This window comes from Ambystoma mexicanum, chromosome 14, assembly GCF_040938575.1.
Source record: "Ambystoma mexicanum isolate Mex_15411 chromosome 14, UKY_AmexF1_1, whole genome shotgun sequence".
Taxonomy (NCBI): domain Eukaryota; kingdom Metazoa; phylum Chordata; class Amphibia; order Caudata; family Ambystomatidae; genus Ambystoma; species Ambystoma mexicanum.
The window spans coordinates 563,786,020-563,805,237 of NC_090940.1; the positions used below are offsets into that span (position 1 = coordinate 563,786,020).

The 19,218-nt window shown below is 46.5% G+C and overlaps 1 protein-coding gene across 2 annotated transcripts in view; it reads right to left on the bottom strand.

Moving 5' to 3' along the window:
- SLC24A4 (solute carrier family 24 member 4) overlaps positions 1–19,218 on the bottom strand; it is an 873,854-nt gene that overhangs the window by 285,181 nt on the left and 569,455 nt on the right. For both annotated transcript variants that reach the window (XM_069637921.1, XM_069637920.1), the window contains exon 7: positions 16,691–16,765. In XM_069637921.1, the coding sequence (XP_069494022.1) occupies positions 16,691–16,765 (75 nt within the window). The remainder of the gene's footprint in view (positions 1–16,690; positions 16,766–19,218) is intronic.

Consider the following 19,218-nt stretch of genomic DNA (forward strand, 5'->3'; position numbering starts at 1 on the left):
TCGGCAGGGTCCTCTCTTTGGAACAGCCTTCCTGCCTCCCTGAAACTCGAGGAGAACAATCTCCAGTTCCGGAAACACCTCAAAACTTTTCTCTTTGCTTCTACTTTCTCCCCACCCCTCCCCTGCTGGATTTCTGACTGAAACTGCACTGGTTACCTGGCCACCCTTTCTGATCTCTGGCCCAGGCCCTGACAATTGCCCACCTGCACTTCCTCCCTGGCAACCCCTGCACTTGGGGACCGTTTTCTGTATCCCTTCAGTCCCCCTACCAGCACTTTTGTCTGCACTTCCTTGCACTTGCCACTAGCTGGCTGTTTTGTCTTATTTATCATATTTATTCCGCTTTCCCCATGCACTGCACTTTCCCCTCTCCCTTACCCCCGCACACTTCTCCTCCCCCCCTTCCCATGCACTTGCGCGATCTGAATGACACCTGGCCTAGTAGGATCGTTGTCTGTCCTCCCTCTGTTCCCCCCCTTGCCACGCCACGCCACGCCTTGAAACACTTGTGTATAGGCGTGTTATAAATGCCATATCATATCATAACTCTAACAGAAGCCATAGGTATGCTGATGAAGCTACAGAATCAGATGATCGATGAAACGGACAAAGTTGATGATGACAGCTGGTTTGGATCACTATTCTCATAGGTTCCACAACGGATGGCAGATGCATTCAAGGTCCTAGGAGCCCTGCTAGTGATGATATAGCTAGGATTCTGTGTTATCAAGATAATAATCTCTCAGTGCCAGAAAACTGCAAAAAAATGCCATTGGAATGAAGATCATGATTGATGTCAAGTCAGGATGGAAGCCCAAAGACCTGAGTGACAAAGAAATAAGAGACTTTGTGAAGGCAAGCATTCATGCACCAGAAGGAACAAAGTTTCTATATCCCACGAAGCATAGCAATTATGTAGAAAGATGGGTTTATTGCAGCCCAAATGGACAGTGTCAACTAATGACGTGGAACAAAGACAAACACGTAAGAACAGCAGGAAGTCTAATATGGACCCCAAAGAGACATTTCTTCAAACCATCATGTATAGACCCAGAAGATGAAGAAAGAATGGATTCAACCAATGAAGCAAAAGAGAAACTGGAAGAAATGAAGAAAGAGGTGAAAGTGGTCGATGAATCGCTCAGAGGGGGGAGTATAGAGGAGGTCCCAAATGCAGCCCGCACTCCAACCGTCCATTTTGAAGTACCAGGAACATTAACACCGAAATATGTGATGTATAATGAACAAATAAACCAGCAGAGAGCTGCGGTGGGGCTCTGCCCTGTGCCCATCAGAAGAACAATGCCTATTGAAGTACCAGTACCAAGGAAACCATGGACAGTAAGGTATCCATTGAGGAAACCCTATCAGCAAATGAAACTAAATGAATATTGTCTAAGTATAGTCCCTGAAGAAACCAAAAAGGTCTTAATGGAAGACGAATGGTGACGTCACAAGAACCCGGACTGACTCACATATAGAAGAAATGACGACCAGAGAATGACGTAAAGAGACGAAACACCATGAACAAGGATATCGTGTACCTAAAGTGTAAGGACAATGTCAAATGTAAGAAGCTTAAGCCATGAGTATGGTGAAGATATTCGACCAGTTTACACATGTACATATGCTTGGAACCACAAGAAAGCTAAGAAAACCGTGCAGCTTGCTATGCTTAGTAGAAAGATAGTGTGGCAAGCGCCACTATACATAATCTACCTCAAAATAAGTACGTTTTATAAGTATACTTCTACTTTGCACAAGAAGCAGAATCAACCCCAGGTTACTAAAGGCCACATGAGGAAAGTTTCATATTTAGCAAAATCAAGAAGAAGCGGCTGAAACGAAACTCAGCAAAGGCAACCCGTGACAGGAGAACCAAGGTCGTGTCTGTCAAGATGGACGAACAGTAGTGTCTGTCAAGATGGAGGAACAGTAGCTACAATTCATTGAAGCAAAGAATAGAATATACTACTCTGAAAGGTCAAGATAAGAAGACAAAGGCAGGTGGTGGGGGAAACAAAAATCAAATATACTAATTGATGAAGAAGAGGCAAATTCACGGTGTCTTAATCTTGTGACCAGCCAAGCAAGCAGAAGTAAGACCTTCACACCTACGCATGGCAACAAGCCAGGAGAAGATATCAGAACTTTTACAGCCAGGAGATGCAGCCTCGAGGCCAACCAAAGTGAAATAATTGACACATGGCCACTAAAGCGATGATTGATTGTAACAATAATTGGAGGAAGGCCGGTTGAACTAAGGGGCACCCTGCATCTGGCCGACCATTCTGCGTGCTGCTAAGCAAAGTGGGAAAGTATGCATGGGGTTGGTTCCAACCCAATCACAATGGACCAAGTAATCTAGGGTCCTATAGTTAATAGAACCAATAGGACATCGTACTTTTAGTGACGTCTGCAATAGCCATTTTTTAAGGTAGGGCCTAGATGCCCCACCTGACAGCATTTACCCAATCCCCTTACTCCGTTACCATATACAGATATAGTACCTATAATAAAGTTACCTTTCCTGAACCAATAGTAGTGCATGCCAACTTTCAAGCGTTACATGTCAATGATGACGAGTTTTCAGTATAAACGTTATGATTTTTATGAAGTTCGTTGGAGTTAAAGCGAGAAGGAAGATCGTGCCACTGCTGATATTCACAACTCCCTGCTTTTTGTACTTGTCATTAAACGGACTCCCTTTGCCAAACCATTGAGTTGTCATTATTGATTTGGTGTTGGAGTATTTAATCTGCACCCCCATCCATCTCATGGGTGCTGCTATCTTGTCTTAAAGTGCTTCTGGGCAAACCCCAACTCTATGGGCCGGTTGGGGTCCCTGAGCACACAGTCAACAGGGGAACTGAAACAATGGTCTTCCGGGAGGAATCGCATCATTTGAAAAGGAAATCTTTATTTTTCTTTTCCTCTGGCACTAGGTTGAACAATTTAACTGCTTTAATTTTACAACAGGGACTATTCATGAGCACGTGAATCCATGCAAGACCCATGCTGGAGAACAAGAGTTACAGGTAAGTAATGTGTTCCTTGTCGACAGCATTTTGTTCTCAGAGTGTACTCACCAAAAGTGATGACAAATGACAGAATCATCCCTTCGAAAAAAATCTTTCTTTGAATAATCCTTAAAGACTTGATTTCATACTTTCAAAAAATGTTAGAATCCAAGTTACATTTTTATGAAGTTTTAACGCGCCTAAACACAAGTGTTTGGGCACCAGGAGTAACTACTCCTAGACAATTTGGTGGTTTTACTAGAGCTTTTTCATATCGCCATCTTTCTTTTGCCTCGCATCATACCCATACAGTTGTTCTTTTCTTTTTCTATTACCAATGTGTGTACATTTGACCAGTTTTGTAACGTACATTGCTCTCCCCGGAGTCTATGGGCATCTCACCCCTTTCACCCTCCTGCCCCCATTTACTGCTTCTCAGAAATGTTCTGCATAGCCCTATTCATCTCCTATGGATGCCTCTAACAGTTATGGGTCACGACTCAAGATGAAGATATCAAGTATTGCACATATGGACCTCAAATGTCCCTGGGCCTGGTCTGTGAGGTCGACTATCTGCCCAGCTCTGACTCAGTTTCGTTGCAATACAGTATGTCAGCACTCCAATGTTCCACTCTCGGGAACTGGGTTCCCCCCACACCATTGCCTACCCGCCGCTTTGCTAAGACCAATAGTAAACCCGTCAGTCTTCTCACTCCCCTTGGGATACCAGTTTTGTAATGTAACAATGCAGTCAGTGGGTTCGGGGGCACCTCTTTCCCCACTATTGCACTCAGAGTCTCGAAGACATGCTCACCGAATTCACGAACCCGCGCCAGCTCCTTGCTAAATGAATGAAGTCTAACAGAATTATGCCACATCTTGTGCAGCCCTCTAGGGTGTCTGGGTAGAATTTGTGTAGAGAAGCCAGAGTGTGATAGAATTGATGTAAGAATTTAAAATGTATTAGTTTATTATTAAAATTGATAGCTACTCTTCTGGCCTCTCCACAGCAGTAGCTCCCGGTCTCCTCCGCTATTTCACAACCCAGGGCACTCTCCTATCTGCTTTGGTGGGGGGACTCACCTCCCATCTTGGCAGCCATGCACATGCCATACAGTGTGGACGTCACTCGCCTTTTGTGCTCCCTCCCAAGCATCTTAACTAAAATCAGGGCTGCCTCTGGCTCTCAGGGGAAACTCTGGACCTGCGCTTTCAGAGAATCCCTCAGTCGGTAGTACAGGAAAACGTCCACAGGGGACAGGGCCGTTCTTTCCCTCACCGCCTCCAGCGATAAGAATCGTCCATCCGGGAACCCACCCCAAAAACATGTCACCCCAGCGGCTGCATATATACTACATATTGCTTTTCGCTGGTTAGTGGGATCCCGGGTATGTATGTCACTGGGAGGTCCTGGGAGTAAATAACCTCCCCACCTAGCTTTCTTTTCTATGCGGACCCATGCCCTACAAGGCACCTCAACCATGTTGGTCGCTTTGGATGCCCCTCCAGACGCCATAAATATAATTGACCGCAGGAGGAACAAGGACGCCGGCGCCCTCTCCACCTCTAAATGCTGTCTATCTGTTTGATTCCCACACCAATACAGAAGATACCCGGCCTGGGACACCTCATAGGATGATTCGAAATCTGGGAATGCCAGCCCTCCCCCTCCATAGGGGCCACCAGTCTCTCCCAGGAAATCCTAACCTGTTTCTCCACCCAGATGAATCATGTAATCGTGGTCTTCAAGTCCCGGAAGTAGCCTCTCGGAACCGCTATGGGCACATTAAGAAAAACGTACAAGAAGCGGTGCAGCAGTACCATCCTGACTAGGGAAATTCTCCCGTATAAATTGAGCGTCAGCTTCATATATATATATATCTATCGTCTGCCTGGCTTGTTGCAAAACCCACTGATAGTTTTGCTCATAGAGCACCTCGGGGAGCTGGCTATGTTTATAGCAAGATATCGCGTAGGCGTTCCATGCCATTGAAACCCGAATTCATCTCTAAAGAACATGGTTCCCGCTGTTAGTGGAAAGAGAACTGATTTTGTAGTGTTGACCTTCAACGCAGAGAAGTTGCCAAACTGATCCGCATCCTCTATGATCGGGCCTAGAGTCTATTGCGGATCCCTGACATGAAGCACCATGTCGTCTGCGTAGAGTGAGACAATCAGTTTGTGTGTGTATAATTGCACTCTCCTCTCTAGATGACAGCTCCTAATCATCTCTGCCAGGGGTTTGATTGCCAGCGCAAACAACAATGGGGGAAGGGGGCACCCCTGTCATGTCCCCCTCTCCAGTGATACCACCAGCGTAAGCAAGTCATTCCCATGATCCTGGCCTTGGGCATAGTATAGAGTAGTCAGACTTGCGAGACAAATCCATCCCCCAGTCCCATTCCACGCAGGGTTGTGAACATAAAGGGCCACTTCACAGAGTCGAATGCCTTTGTGGCATCCAAGAGTGGCGCCACTGCGGGGTCATCATGCAGTATTGCGGATAGCAGCCCAAATATCATGCGTATTCCGTGCCAGGTGGACAGCCCCGGAATGAATCCTACCTGATCCAGCCCTACCAGCATATGCATCAGTGGCGTCAACCTGGTCGCCAATATCTTGGCCAGGATATTGCTGTCTAGATTGATGAGGGAAATTGGTCGATATGATGAGCAATCATTTGCCTCTTTGCCCAGATTCAAGAGGACCACTACAATTGCTTCCCTCACTGAGTCCGGTTGTGTGCCGTCCCACAATCACTGGTTGTATATTTCCAGTAAATAAGGGGCCAGCTTCCTAGCATATTGTTTATAAAAACTCTGCTGTGAATCCATCAGGGCCTGGGGCTTTCCCGGATCGCAAGGACCCAAATGCCCTACGACTTTTGACAGTGCTATAGGTCAACCCAGAGATTCCCTCTCCTCATCCCCACACCAATACAGCGCCACCTGTTCTAGATGTTCGTCCACCTCCTGCTGTGAGGCATGTGCCTGGGTGACATCCAGCTGGCTGTAAAATGTGTCCCCATTCCCCAAACGTCTCTATCCCTTGATCATCTTTGATCGAGGTGAATCAGCCGCTGGTCGTGTCGGATCTTGCGGCTCTGGCTAGTAGCCTCCCGGGCCTCTTCCCCTCCACGTAACTTCACACTGCAGCACTCCTCTTCATAAACTTCACCTCTCTCATTGTCAATTCCTTAAACCCCTGAAGTTTTTCTTTAATTGCTGGCTCCTCTCTCAGTGTCAGTGTCAGTGTCTGCATTTGTTGAATATTTGTCTCCACTTCCGTTAATTGTCTACGTATTTGTCTTAACACCCCTGTTTCTTTCGCAATGCATTCACCCTTGGTGTCACATTTAAAACTTTCCCATGGTATTGCATGTGATTCCAGTGAGCCTACGTTGTGTTCAAAGAAGGTGTCTATCGCTCGGCTGAGTTCCTGCCAAAACACTTCATCTGACAGCCCCTCGCTTTTGAACACCCATTAGGGTCTCCCCCTCTCCTGACCCGGGATCTCTATGGCTAGTAGTACTGGGGCGTGAACTGACAGTGTGTGTGCCAGGTAGATAGCTCCGATACTCTTCCTACTGTTGATTCTGAGATCAAAAAATAGTCTAGCTCGGAGGCTGAATTGTGAACCGTTGAGTGAAACTTATACACTGCACCCTCAGGGTGCCGTACTCTCCAAATATCTTTCACCTCCCTTGTCCAACACATGTTACACAGTTCTTCTGTTGTTTTTGGTGATGAGTTATAAGCTATCACTGTCCTATCTCTGCTTGGGTCTAAGACTGCATTGAAGTCCCCGCCCCATATGATCTCCCCCGGGGACATTCTCTCCAGTTGGCGGTCAAGCCATCCCAGGGACTCCACTGTATCCTGGTTGGGCCCATAATAATTTCTAAACGTAGTCAACCGACCCTGTACGAAAAGGCCCCTTCCCTCATGGTCCTTCATCAAGGATCTCAAACTAAACCCCACAGAGCTGCGTATGGGAATGCACACCCTCTGGAGTACGAGGAGAAGGAAGAAAAGTACCTGTGGCATCCCCAGTTTTTCCCAAATCTCGATTCCCCTTCTGAAGTTAAATGGGTCTCGTGGAGGAGTGTCACGTCTATACGGTGGCGCTGCATATACATTAACACGCTCCACCATTTGGAAGGGCAGTTCAGACCCCTGACATTCCATGTCATGTACCTAAGTGACTGAGCCATAATGCAACCCAAACACCATCACACCCGCCTATGCTGTCCTGTTCATGAGGGTCGGCATAGTCCGGATCCTGAAAACCACCCTCAGAAATAACTCCCAAATCCAACTCAAACCCTCAACTACAACCTTTGCATTAATCCCCCCACCACCCCACCAGCAACCCCAACCTGCCAGTTAACCCCACCACTTTAACTGTTAGACCCATCCTTCTGCTCCCGCTCAGGGGCACTCCAGGGCCCGTCCATCCGGGCAGCCTACGGCAATGCTCAACCCCAGCTGGCTATGACAGACCATCATTTCTATTCCTCCAACAAACTTGACCACAGTTGTCCTTTCTGGTGGTTTCTTCCCTCCTGCTCCTTGAGTTGATCTTCGGCATGGTGCCCTAGGCAAGGTATCCAAAAAGGAGTTTGCTTCCTCAGGGGTTTGGAAAAAGAGCACTCAGCCATCATGCTCCGGGAACAGCATAGCATACTTCAAGTTCCTTTCTCGTCGTCTCCTCTTGACGTCGATAAATGTCCTTATAGATGACTGCACTTTGTTTGAGGAATCCGAAAACAAGTGAACAGTAGAGTTCTGATATATCAGAGGCCCCTTTTCCCTTGCTCCGCGGAGGGCCAAGTCCCTGTCCCGATAGTTGAGTAGACGGGCGATCAGTGATCGTGCCGGGGGCACCCGGCACTGGTTTCCTGTTGCTCGGAATGCGGTGAGCCCTTTCTACAATGATCATTGCAGAGAACCCCCCCCCAACCAAGATCTCTTTCAGGAGGTTCTCCACCATTCCTTCCATGTTCTTCTGGTCCGCCGACTCCTGAACTCCAACTATACGTAAGAGGTTTCTCCTTGACCTAGACTCAAGGTCATCCTGTTTTTCTGTCAGCTCCTTGATTGCCTTTTTGATTGCGACCAAGTCTATTGTGGCTGTATTAGTCTCGTCCTCCACTGTTTTGATCCGGCCCTCCACCTCATCTAGGCGCTACCCGTGCTTGTCTAGGCAGACCTGCATGTGTCCACCTTACATGTGAGGGTGTCCATTTTGCCATCCAGTGACCGGTGCTCGCCTGTGTTTGCCCCAACATTTATTAATGTCCCCCAGTGCTCCCCCTGGGTCCGCCATCCCGGATTACGAGGCCTCTTCCACCGGGTTCTCCCCTGCTGTTGCCGCCTTAGTTGGGTCTGAGGTCTCAAAGTGGAGTTTTGACTGTTGTTTCTGCCCTTTTTGGGATTTAGACATCCTGTGGTCGGTGGGTTGTGACTGCCGCGGACACTGCTTTTCTCCTCTTATTGCACATTATATGCCTGGAATTGTGCGTATGCTCGGTGTTCCCTTGGTCAGTGCTTGTTGCGCAAATAGTTTTATAAGTGGGCTAGCATGTGTGCCTGCTCCCAGGATCCGTGTGTGTTCCTGGGGCCTCCATGTCCAGCAGCCGCTGTCCAAGTTGTTCTTTATATGGGCCAGCGTGTGTAGCCGCCCTTTAGAGCCCCGCTGTATCCCAATGGGTTATGCCCGCCCGGGACCCTGCATACAGCCTCTTGTTGCGTGCGTTGTTTGCCTTTTGTCGTGCGTGTGCCCGGGTTCCCCACGGTCAGCTCTTGTTACTTGAGTGGCTTTATGGATGGGTCAGGTTGCGTGCTTGTCCCCAGAATCTGCGCCACAGTCCCACATAGTGCCTACCTGGGGAACTACTTTCCTCCTTGTTTTGCACCCACTTCCCATTATAAGCAGGCCAGCACATGTGGCTGCCCCACTAGGACCACGCCGTAGCTCTGCGGATCCTATCTGTTTGGGGTGCTTCCTTTCTCCCCTTGTTGCTCGCGTTATTTGTCTGTTATTGTATAAATGCCTGGTCAACACTTTATGGGTAGATCAGCGCACCCTCACCAGGCGTCCATCTCCCTTGCTCACTCACTCCTCCTCCTCCTCCTCCTCCTCCTCCTCTCCCCTTTGCCACCGCACACAGGGTTCCCAAACTCCCTATGGTCAATGTTCCTCCAGCCAGGCTTATCCCTCACGTCTCACTCTCACCATCTACTCACCATAGTGCAGGTGCTGCACGGTGTTCGGGCCGCATCCCCACGGTCACCACAGCGGCCTGAGCCTGAGAGGGGGGGGCACACCCAGCGGCGCTTCCCCCTCACTGTCCACTGATTCCGGGATGCGGATGGAGGCCCGGGAAGGTCTGCTCCTCCTCCTCCAAAGGGTTCTTGCCGCATGCGGTATCTTTTCCCTTCAGTGTGGTTTTCTCCCCATGATGTTCCGATTTTTTGGTGTGCTGCCTGTCGGGCCCACTCAATCCAGCGTTACTTCGCACCCAAGGTCCCCCTCACACTGTGCTCACAACCACGGCTCCCGGTTGCCACCTGGCAGTTTCCACTTCCTGCTTTGTGCACCCACACTGGTCCACCATCACGGCACGCTGCGGCCCTGCTCACCGAGCCCCCAGGCTACCTCTGTGATTAGAGAGCCACTGGCTAAGAGTTTCCACACGTCTTGCGTGGGAGTTGCCCAGTACATGCACCGCCAGCTGGTGTCATAGCAGTGCGAATGTCACAGGATTTATTCTGGATGCATGTTAGGAGCTCACAGGCTTGCGGCCATCTTTGACCGGGCTCTCTAGCGCCCCCCCCTTGCATTCCAATATTATTCTGCCCCTATCCTTCCAACATTGATATGTTCCAAACTTAATGGACGAATATGAACTTGTTTTCAGCACTTTTAAGCACATTTTTTTGAACAGAAAAACATAGCACGGACACTGATCAGCTTCATTCTAAGTCTTTTTATCAGTTACAATTATTTTAATTAAAATACTCTCTCTCAGAACAACCTTCACATAAACTGAGAAGTCTGATTGACCATAATCATTTCTAAAGGTTTCATCAGCGAGGGAAAACATGCACAGCTAGTGAAAAACAATGGTATAACTTTTCAAAAGTTAAATTTGTTTGAGAAAATATAATCAGTTAATTGTGACTCTTCCAGAATTATTCCAAACCTTTAGAAAACGTATAGTACATATTTAGGAGTTTCAGAAAAGTTGTGGTTTTCTGTGTAACCCTTATGCTGCTTGTTTACAAAAAACTTATTTTAAGCATTATATTATTTAACCGTTTGAAATCATTGGATGATTAGACTTTTTAAACAAATGTATAACATTTTACGTGCAAAATCCCATTGCAGATTGATGAAAATAATTTAGGAGTTTACAAATGTTATGATTTTTGGTGAAAGATGAGTAAGGATCAGAAAAACAAAGTTATCATGTGCAAACATTATATAAGTGATATTGTTTTGAAAATGTTAGTGGACCAGAAGGATCACTATTTATCTATCACTCAAAGAGCAGCTCCTGATGAAAGAAAAGCTTCACCCTTTACCATGACCAAAGATAGGCAACAGGATAGGGAAATACTAGACGAGCAAACACACACATTTTGCAATGAAAGGAACTCTTTGTTCCAGGGAGACTGTTACGTCTGATCCTGGTCCCTGTATGCATGGTCTGGTGAGTGGCGATGTCAGTGTGGTATGTCAGCATGGAATCCTGTATTTCTGTGCAGAATGTGGTGTGGTTGGGGTTCTGATCTAGGCAGTTGACAAGATGTATCCTGGGTGGTGGGAGCCAGTAGGCTCCCCGCAATATCTTTGTATCTCCTTTGATGTAACCTGATGAAGCCTGTTAACCCGAAGTGGATGAATAAACTACCTGTGAAGTACCATACAGCTCAAGTAGCATCCTTGTAACATCCTTTGTGACAGGGACCATGAGAAAAATCCTTCATGTTCACGTTAGAAAGTAAGTCAGGAGTAACTTCTTTGTGAATAAACAAATCCCATGCCAGGATTAATTCAGAGTTAGTTAAATTAACGGATCTATGTGATCACTGCGTTGCCTGTAACTGCGATGGCCGAAAATGCCGAGGCCAGTTACGGCACAGCCCAGTGATCATATAGTGATCACAGTGATCATATAGATCACTGTGCCTGCTTCCCCCAGCCTGCTTTTACCTTCCCACCCCACTTACCTTTACGGCGGCACACTACTTTGTGTGCCGCCCATACCCTTTTATCCCTGTGGCGCCAGCTCCTCCCACTCAGGGGTGCCACCAAGGGGTGGCCAGGGGGGGCCGTGGCCACCCTTATAAAAATGCTGGCCCCCCCAGCGAAACAGCAAAAAAATAAAATAATTTCCGCACTGAACTGTGTATGAACAATAACATGCCCAGTTCAGTGTGAAAAACATCTTTCTTTTTTGCCGCGGCCGTGGATGGACCGTAGTCAGATCAGAGAGACATGGTGGCCCTGCACCCCACTGATCGATTTGCGCATGCTCAGTGGACCCGGCAACACAGCCTGAGCGCGCGCATTTCTGCTTTGGCTCGTGCTTCCAGGCTGTGTTCCAGGCTCTGAAAAGGAGACCTGGGCTGCGTCACTGACTGAGGGATCTATTGGTTCCTGGCAAACACTTCAGAGCCAGCTGAGGATGGCATGTGTGTGGCACCAGGGGGGTGGTGCTGCAAGACCACTCAGTAATCTGGGAATCCTGGGAAAGGTCAGTGTTGTCATTGCTAGGAAGGTCAGCAAAAGTTCTGATGTACTGCCCCTTGAACCTGTAGGTGTTAAACCCAAACCCTACCTTTGACTAGAACTAATCATTTTCGAGGACAGGTGGGCTATAAGTTAGCAAATGTGTACTGGACTAGAAGCCTCTAAGGGTGTCTAGTATCCCCATTAGGTTAGATATCGTGACACTCAATAAATAATAGATCCCATTCTGACTCTATTCTTAGTGTTCTCAGAGAACAATATCCTATTTTGTTGTGGAAAGACCCTTTCCCCTGATAGGCCTGTATCCCCAGCCCATTCTGACAAAACTAAAAAAAAGATGATGCACTCTGTCGTCTAACTAGCATGTTTTCTTTTGCTCCTATGTTGAACTGCCCCACATCCGTGCCACGTTTCTAACGTATTGCATTTCCTCACATCCGAGCATGCCATGCAGTACCACTACTGCCATATTTCCTAGACTTGCCTTTTTCTCTCTGTCTGGCCCACTATCCTGTGTTGTCCGTTGACCTCTTTGCCAAATCTGATTTTTACATGGCTAAAAAGAGGCAGATTAGACCACTCTAAGGCACACCCTAACCCTACAATGAGTTGCAGTATGCCTTACAAGGCTCCTGTTTTAAATGCCCCTTTTTAGTTTGGGCTATTATGTGGCAGAGCCACCTAAAAGCTGATACTATTGCATTAGGAGTACAGATGGGGGAGATGGCATATGAGGAGGGAAACAAAGCTTTAATGTGTTTGGTTATTTACCCACCCATTGCCTGCCCATGGCTATTCTAATCCCTATGGTCCCTCCAACCAAGTACCCTCCCCTCTGTCCCCAACCCCCGCCAAAGCACCTCATGGAAATTCTTTGAGCTCTCTTTGTTCATGCTTTGCCATCAAACTTTGCTTTGAAAAAAACACTGGCAGGCCCTTCAAGTGCTGTATTCTGAGTGTTAATGACTTAATTTGTGCTGTAAGCGTGCTACTTATGTAATAGAAATGCCTTAACCAGGTCTAGCACCCAATTTATAAACACTATGCGTGTCCAGTGCTGAAGTCCTGTTAAAAACAAGTATTGGCAAAGTCAACAGTATTTGCTTGTGTAGACGTATTAGGCATTGCAAGGCACTGCTATTGGATGTCCAGGCACTCACACCGTTTGCACCTGCTACTATCAATGGCCAGTTAATATCACTATGGCATGGATTATTTGGGCCCTCCCGTGCGCCTGGGCTTGGGAGGGCTAAAGCCCCCCGCCCCTTTGACACAGCAGTCATCAGTGCTGTTATGCCCAGCCCGGGCCCAGCTGGCAAGAACCTGTCACATTTCTCCCCTCGGAGAGCGGTGTATTTATTTAAACAAATACACTGTTTTCTGAGGTGAGAAAACAGGCATTGAAGTGAAGGGTAGAGGCTGAGGACAAAAGCCTGCCAGCCCATCAGTAGGACTCCCTCCACCCCCATGTTGCAGCTAAAGGCTTAACTGCTGGCTCAGCTTTTACATGGCCTATGCTTTCAATAATTACCATTAACAAAAGAAAAAGTATATTTGTGTGCATGTGGGGATTGTATGTATGCATGTATGTCTGCATGCATGCATGCATGGATGAATGTATGTGTGCATGCGTATAATGGAGTGTGTAGGTGGTTATATGTTTGTATGCTAGGCCTTGTCTGCAAGTGCACACCTGTGAATGAATGCAGTGCGGATGGTGTGACTGTGCGTGTTAATGAGCGCACAGTCTAAATGTTCTGGGTGCTCGTGTGAATGACAGATCAGCTGTGTGGGTGCATGTGTCTGAATGTCTCCATATCTCTGTGTATCTGAGGAGGGGCATTGGAGCATTGACATTTTTTGACAAGAGCATGGCATGTTTTACTGCTGTTTTTGGCCAACGGAAAGTCAACGTGAGTGTTTTTATGTGATGGTGGGGTTGCAGTGGGCGTGAGAGGGGGGAGAATACTACAGTGGGGCTGACCTGGCTGGGTCTTACTGTAGCATAGAATGTTGTACTCGCATTGAGGTAAAAGGCAACATGATGAGTGTTCTTACATGGGGAGCGCATGTTTCCTTATTTTGAATTGGGTCTTTATTTTACTGGTGTTTAAGGTCAAAGGCAACATACATATTCTTACATGGGGAATATAACATGATGCGTGCAACATAATTGCACTTATATGGGGGGATTTGTGTGATGATATGCTACTTATTTGGTACTTTCGCCAAAGCGATGTACAGAGAACATATTTACATCAAATATATCACCCAGCCGAAGTTTGCACTCATTTAATGAGCTCTATTTATTATTGCATTTATTGACAGCGCCCAAACCCGTAAGTATCGCGGCAGTGATACAACTTGGTGAGCAGGGAAAACAGTACAGTACATAGTAAAAGAGGGGTAACAAGGTGCACAAGCAACATAATAGTACAAGGTCCGTAGAGGAGGGTAGAGATCAGGGAGGTCACTTTGAAGTATGTATGAAAGGCTGAATTGGCCTTGCCGTGATTTGAACCTGCAAATCAAACTCAGATTACAAGAGCATGTGCTCAGCCCGCTGAGCTATGTTACTGGCTAGCCAGCAAGTGCATTTCTTCTTTCTGTGACATTGAAGTTTCTTACTGGTGTTAAGGCCAACGGCAACATAAGTGTTCTTACATTGGGGTAGGGGCATTTGTGCTGCCTGCAAAGCTGTTTTTTTTACTGTGGCATGAGATGTTTACTGCCGTTAGGGAGCAAATACAACATGATGAGAGTTCTTATATGGGGAGTGGGGGATTTGTGTAGCCAGCAAGGATAGATTTTCTTACTGTGGCATTAAGGCAAAGCCAACAGGAGCATGTTCTTACATGGAGATACTGGCATGTATTGGGAGAGCTAGCATAAACATACTTTGTCATAGTATGGTTACTGGCATTATGGACAAAGCAAACATGAGTGTTTTCCTATGTGGGAATAGTGGCATGTATGAGTGCACCAGAATGGACATGTGTGACCACAATCAATATGAAAATGCTTTTTTACACTTGCAGAGTACTGGCATATAGCGGACAAAATGCGCTGGTGGCTGGGCATCTAACGTACTTTGTATGTCTTGCCCTACAAAACCGATTGTAAACTGTGTGGCTTGTTACCCAATTTATCAGAGAAAGTGTACTGTAAAACGCACTTTTTTAACCCATTATTTAAAAGCTTTTCTCAAGGGGACAAACCCCCCTTGATTGGTTCGCCCTCCCTCACTACTCTCTGTCACTCCTATGCATTTGGCTGGGGGCAGAACAAGTGCCCTTCCGTCCGCAGACTTTTCCTAATTTGGCCCTACTACATTAGCTCCAGGCCCCACTTGTTACAGAATAATAGCTACGCCTCTGGTGAGTTGGGGTGAAAGATGGATCTAATGGGCCAAAGGAAGGCGTGATATCTACTCAGACTCCTGGGCCTGGCGAGAGGGCTGTAGGACGGGTGGGTTTGGGGGGGAATCACTAGCGCGATAGGTTTAATGTCCCGTCTTACTAACAGTTTTCAAAACTGCCATCCAGCCCCACCAAAATGTTGAGGCTGGATCCACCCCTGTGTGGCACCCTGTGTGCCAACCCAAGATTTCCTGTGGCCTCATCAGGCCACCCCTATGAAACATTTCTGGGGGCGCCACTGCCGGAGTCCCACTAATGTTGGTTAGAGCTGACGCCGCAGTGTGCTTCTCTTTTTTTTTCTTTCCTGTCCTATGCTTATCAAAATGGTAAGCGGGGGACACCCCTGCAAACCCCGACTCCTGTTACAGCGCCCAAGCAGAGCTGGGGAAACCCCTGCAAACCACGCTCTGCTTGGGTGCAGTAACTGTCACCCTCATTTTGTGCGCCCCCAAGGTCGCAGTGACTGCAGGGGCGCTCAAATGAGGACAACATTTTCGTAAAATACCAAATTAACCTCTATGGGAATCAGCCCCATAGTATCTTGATAACAGTGTGCAATGCTGCAAAAAATATGCAACAACTGACCCTTTCTGCTACACAAACCAAAGTAATATTTTTTAGACACACATCTCAACAGTATCACCCATTATTTCTAGCTTTATTTCAGGACATATCTCATTGCCTTAGTTATCGGGGGATCCTCCATTCTCTTTCTATCAGACATGGGGATCCCTTTCCCATCCCCCTTCCCACTCTCTTTCCATTGATCTTTACATGATATGATAGGTTATTTATAACACGCGTAATGTGATATGATATGTTATTTATAACGCACTTAATACCCAGAGTTTTCTAAGCGCGGACCCGGGAATCGAACCTGTCCTCTTGCTTCCAAGGCGAGTAAGTTGCCGTTGAGCTATCCTCCCGAGACAAGGAAACCCAGAGGTTTCTAAGTGCGGACCCGAGGATCGAACCTGTGGTGCTCTGTGACGTCTTGCTTCCAAGACCAACACGTTGCCCCTGAGCTATCCTCCCTTGAGGCTATTTCCCAAGTAGTGGATAAGTTGAAAGGGTACATATTCCTATGTTTGCCATCGATGCTATGCTGGGGTACTGGGACTTGAGCTGATGTCTTTGTGGTTCCTAAGCTTCAGACAAGCAAGTCCTGTATAACAATTTTGATAAAATGGGTGGGCTGCTCTTGACCGCGGCAGCATGCCTCAGCCACTACATAGCTCCCACACTTCCACTTGATGTGATTAGCCAAGTTCTCCTCCGACCTGGAGAGTCGCTTGAGTCCTTTAAGCTGAAGATGGTAGAGTACACAAAAAAAACAAAGCAATAAAAAAGTAACATCCAACGGTTGCTCACTGTTCAAGCTTGAACCTCAAACACGTCTAAGATCCTCCCCAGTCGCCTTTTGCACTTTGTCAAAATATATACTAATTCATTCAAAATATAATAGGATAAAAAAAGCAATGCAAGACTTACTATAATTAGTGCAATGATTGAGAAGGTGTAGTATATGGAGTCTCTGAATAAAGACCACCACGTCAGTCGTACAACCTGGAGTGAGAGAATAAGAAAAGTCTTCTTTATATGATGGGGTGGAGGTGAGAAAACACAAGTAAAATAGCAATCTGTTCAGTACAAATGGATGTAAAGGAAAACATCTGTATTGACAGAAAAACAAATATTGTGACACAATGTAATTTGGGACTTACTCTACATTGCAAACATAAAAGGCATTGAGGATGAATTCAAAGGAAAGGAAACGTAGCATCGTGGAATGCTGCCCTGCGGACATTGAGAAGTCTCATGTGTATATGTAGGAAGAGAGAAAGTAGCAAATAAATAGGGCTAACGTGTACAAAATTCAAGAACAAAAACTGGCCTTGTGATCAATCGTAGCTAAACCTTTAGTCCTTTACCCCCATCTCTGGGACTATAGCTTGGGCGGGAGGAGGCTGGCTGCTGATGCCTGGGCTGGAAGAGAGACCTGTCCCTCTCAGCACAGGCTATTTAAGTCCCTCCCTCAGGTCAGGCCATTTCCGGCCAGACCGTAGGGGGGCACGCCCTTCCACACCGTCGCTGAGAGGAGGCGAGTCCACGGAGAGGGTGAACAGAGGGGCAGACCGCAATGCCAGCTGCCTCTCTAGCACCCGCCGCGTGGGCTGGAGCATCAGCTTAGCGGGGCTAACCGCTACTATGGCCCCGTACCCAGTAACAAATCATATATATTGTCCACACATAATGAGATGAGACAGAGACCTTTTCTGTTATCGGTAGCTGGCAAAGATTATTACCTGCTCAAGTTTCTATGGCCTCGAGTATAAACATATGATATGGGAGAGAACACCTACCTCCCTGTGGCAATGAGCTGCCACAGAGAGAAAGGCGATTTCTAGCCCCCAATCACAAGAGGGCTGTGACTCTAACCAGACTTTACAGACCACTTGGGTTAAGTCCTTAAGAAGGTGTTCACATACAACAAAACACCAGAAGGAGTGACATTAACAAGATGTAGATCAAAACAGCAAGTGACAAGTAAATCAATTACAGATATTTGTAATCACGTTGGATATGCATGTTGTACAGAGACACCTTTAAACAGGCCAGAGCATTTGAATGCTCCACCTCCTGTATGGTATATTTTGTTATATTACGTGATATTGGTGTACTGCATACTGCTATTGCCATGGCCTCGAAGAGCATGGCAGTTCGACTGACAGCAGTTTGAACATAAATAATAAATAGTTCATTGCATTGCAAAAGGAGTGTGATATTATACAGTAACAAGAGTTTCTGGCAGAATCCAGAGATATTGGCACTGCGTATCAAGTTTGTCAATGATCACTTTTGCTTAAACATAGTTCTTGAATAAAGAGCACTCTTGCTCTGGTGTTGTGCTAATGGTCTTTATTGTTACTATGCGTGCCGACAGGTGTTTCGACCACACAGGGGTCTTTATCAAGGCAATTAGGTTATTCTGATGGGTTGAATTGGTCAGGCTTGATGCCTAAAATTGTTCTTAGAAGGGTGCATTGAGTAGTGTTTCTTGCGAGGCACAATGGTTGTACGCGTCTCCCTGGTCGGTTATACATTTACGATTGCGTGCAAATGGCAATTATTGGCAGAGATCACTAGTGTTGTAGCATTATATTAAACAGGTTTACGTGATGTGCTATGCCAGTGATGGTTTGGTTGCTAGGATGGGGACCAGATTTGTCATGGACTCATCTTGCTAATATGGGGATGCTGCACTAAAAGATGTAGTGATCACCATGTACACCGATCTTTAGAGCAACTGACTGCAGTTGAGGGCACTGCAATATTTGACATGCACATTCAGTAAGCATTACATGCCAAATGGTTCATTTTATTGCATGCATACTTGGCAGGCCGAAGACTGGTCATACAGTTACACTAAAACAATCTGTGGAATCCAGAAGACACCACAAACTGTTCTGTTGCATAGAATGCATTTTTGGTAGCAGAATAGACAAGAAACAAGCATTGCCAGAGCCAAGCGTTTTGGCTCTTGTGAAGACATGGGATCGGCATTTGACAGGCACTGCCATGATAATTTCACCTGGCCGTAACATGGCAACAGATGGAAAATTGAGTCATTAACTGATAGCATGCCCAGCAAATGCCCATTCAATTCCCAAAGTGAGAAATTCCTCCCAAAAGTACTTACACCAACAATAAATGAATAATGTATGCATGAGTGAAAAGTGACCGAATAATGAAAAGGGAATAAAGTCTACATGAGTGCGAATCACATTTGCATACCGTACTTTACTCATATGTGACTTAGTCACTTTTAACCATGTGAATAGTGAGCGTAACTGCAGCACTTGCCCACTATTGCGGCATTCATTTAAAAAAGAATTCAGGAAGAAAAAGGAAATGGTGTGACAAAAATATGCACAAATATCTGCTGCCTTTATGCGCAATTAAAATTGCAACAGGGAGCTAAACTTATAGAATTTCATTTTTCATTTTGACCTCAAAAT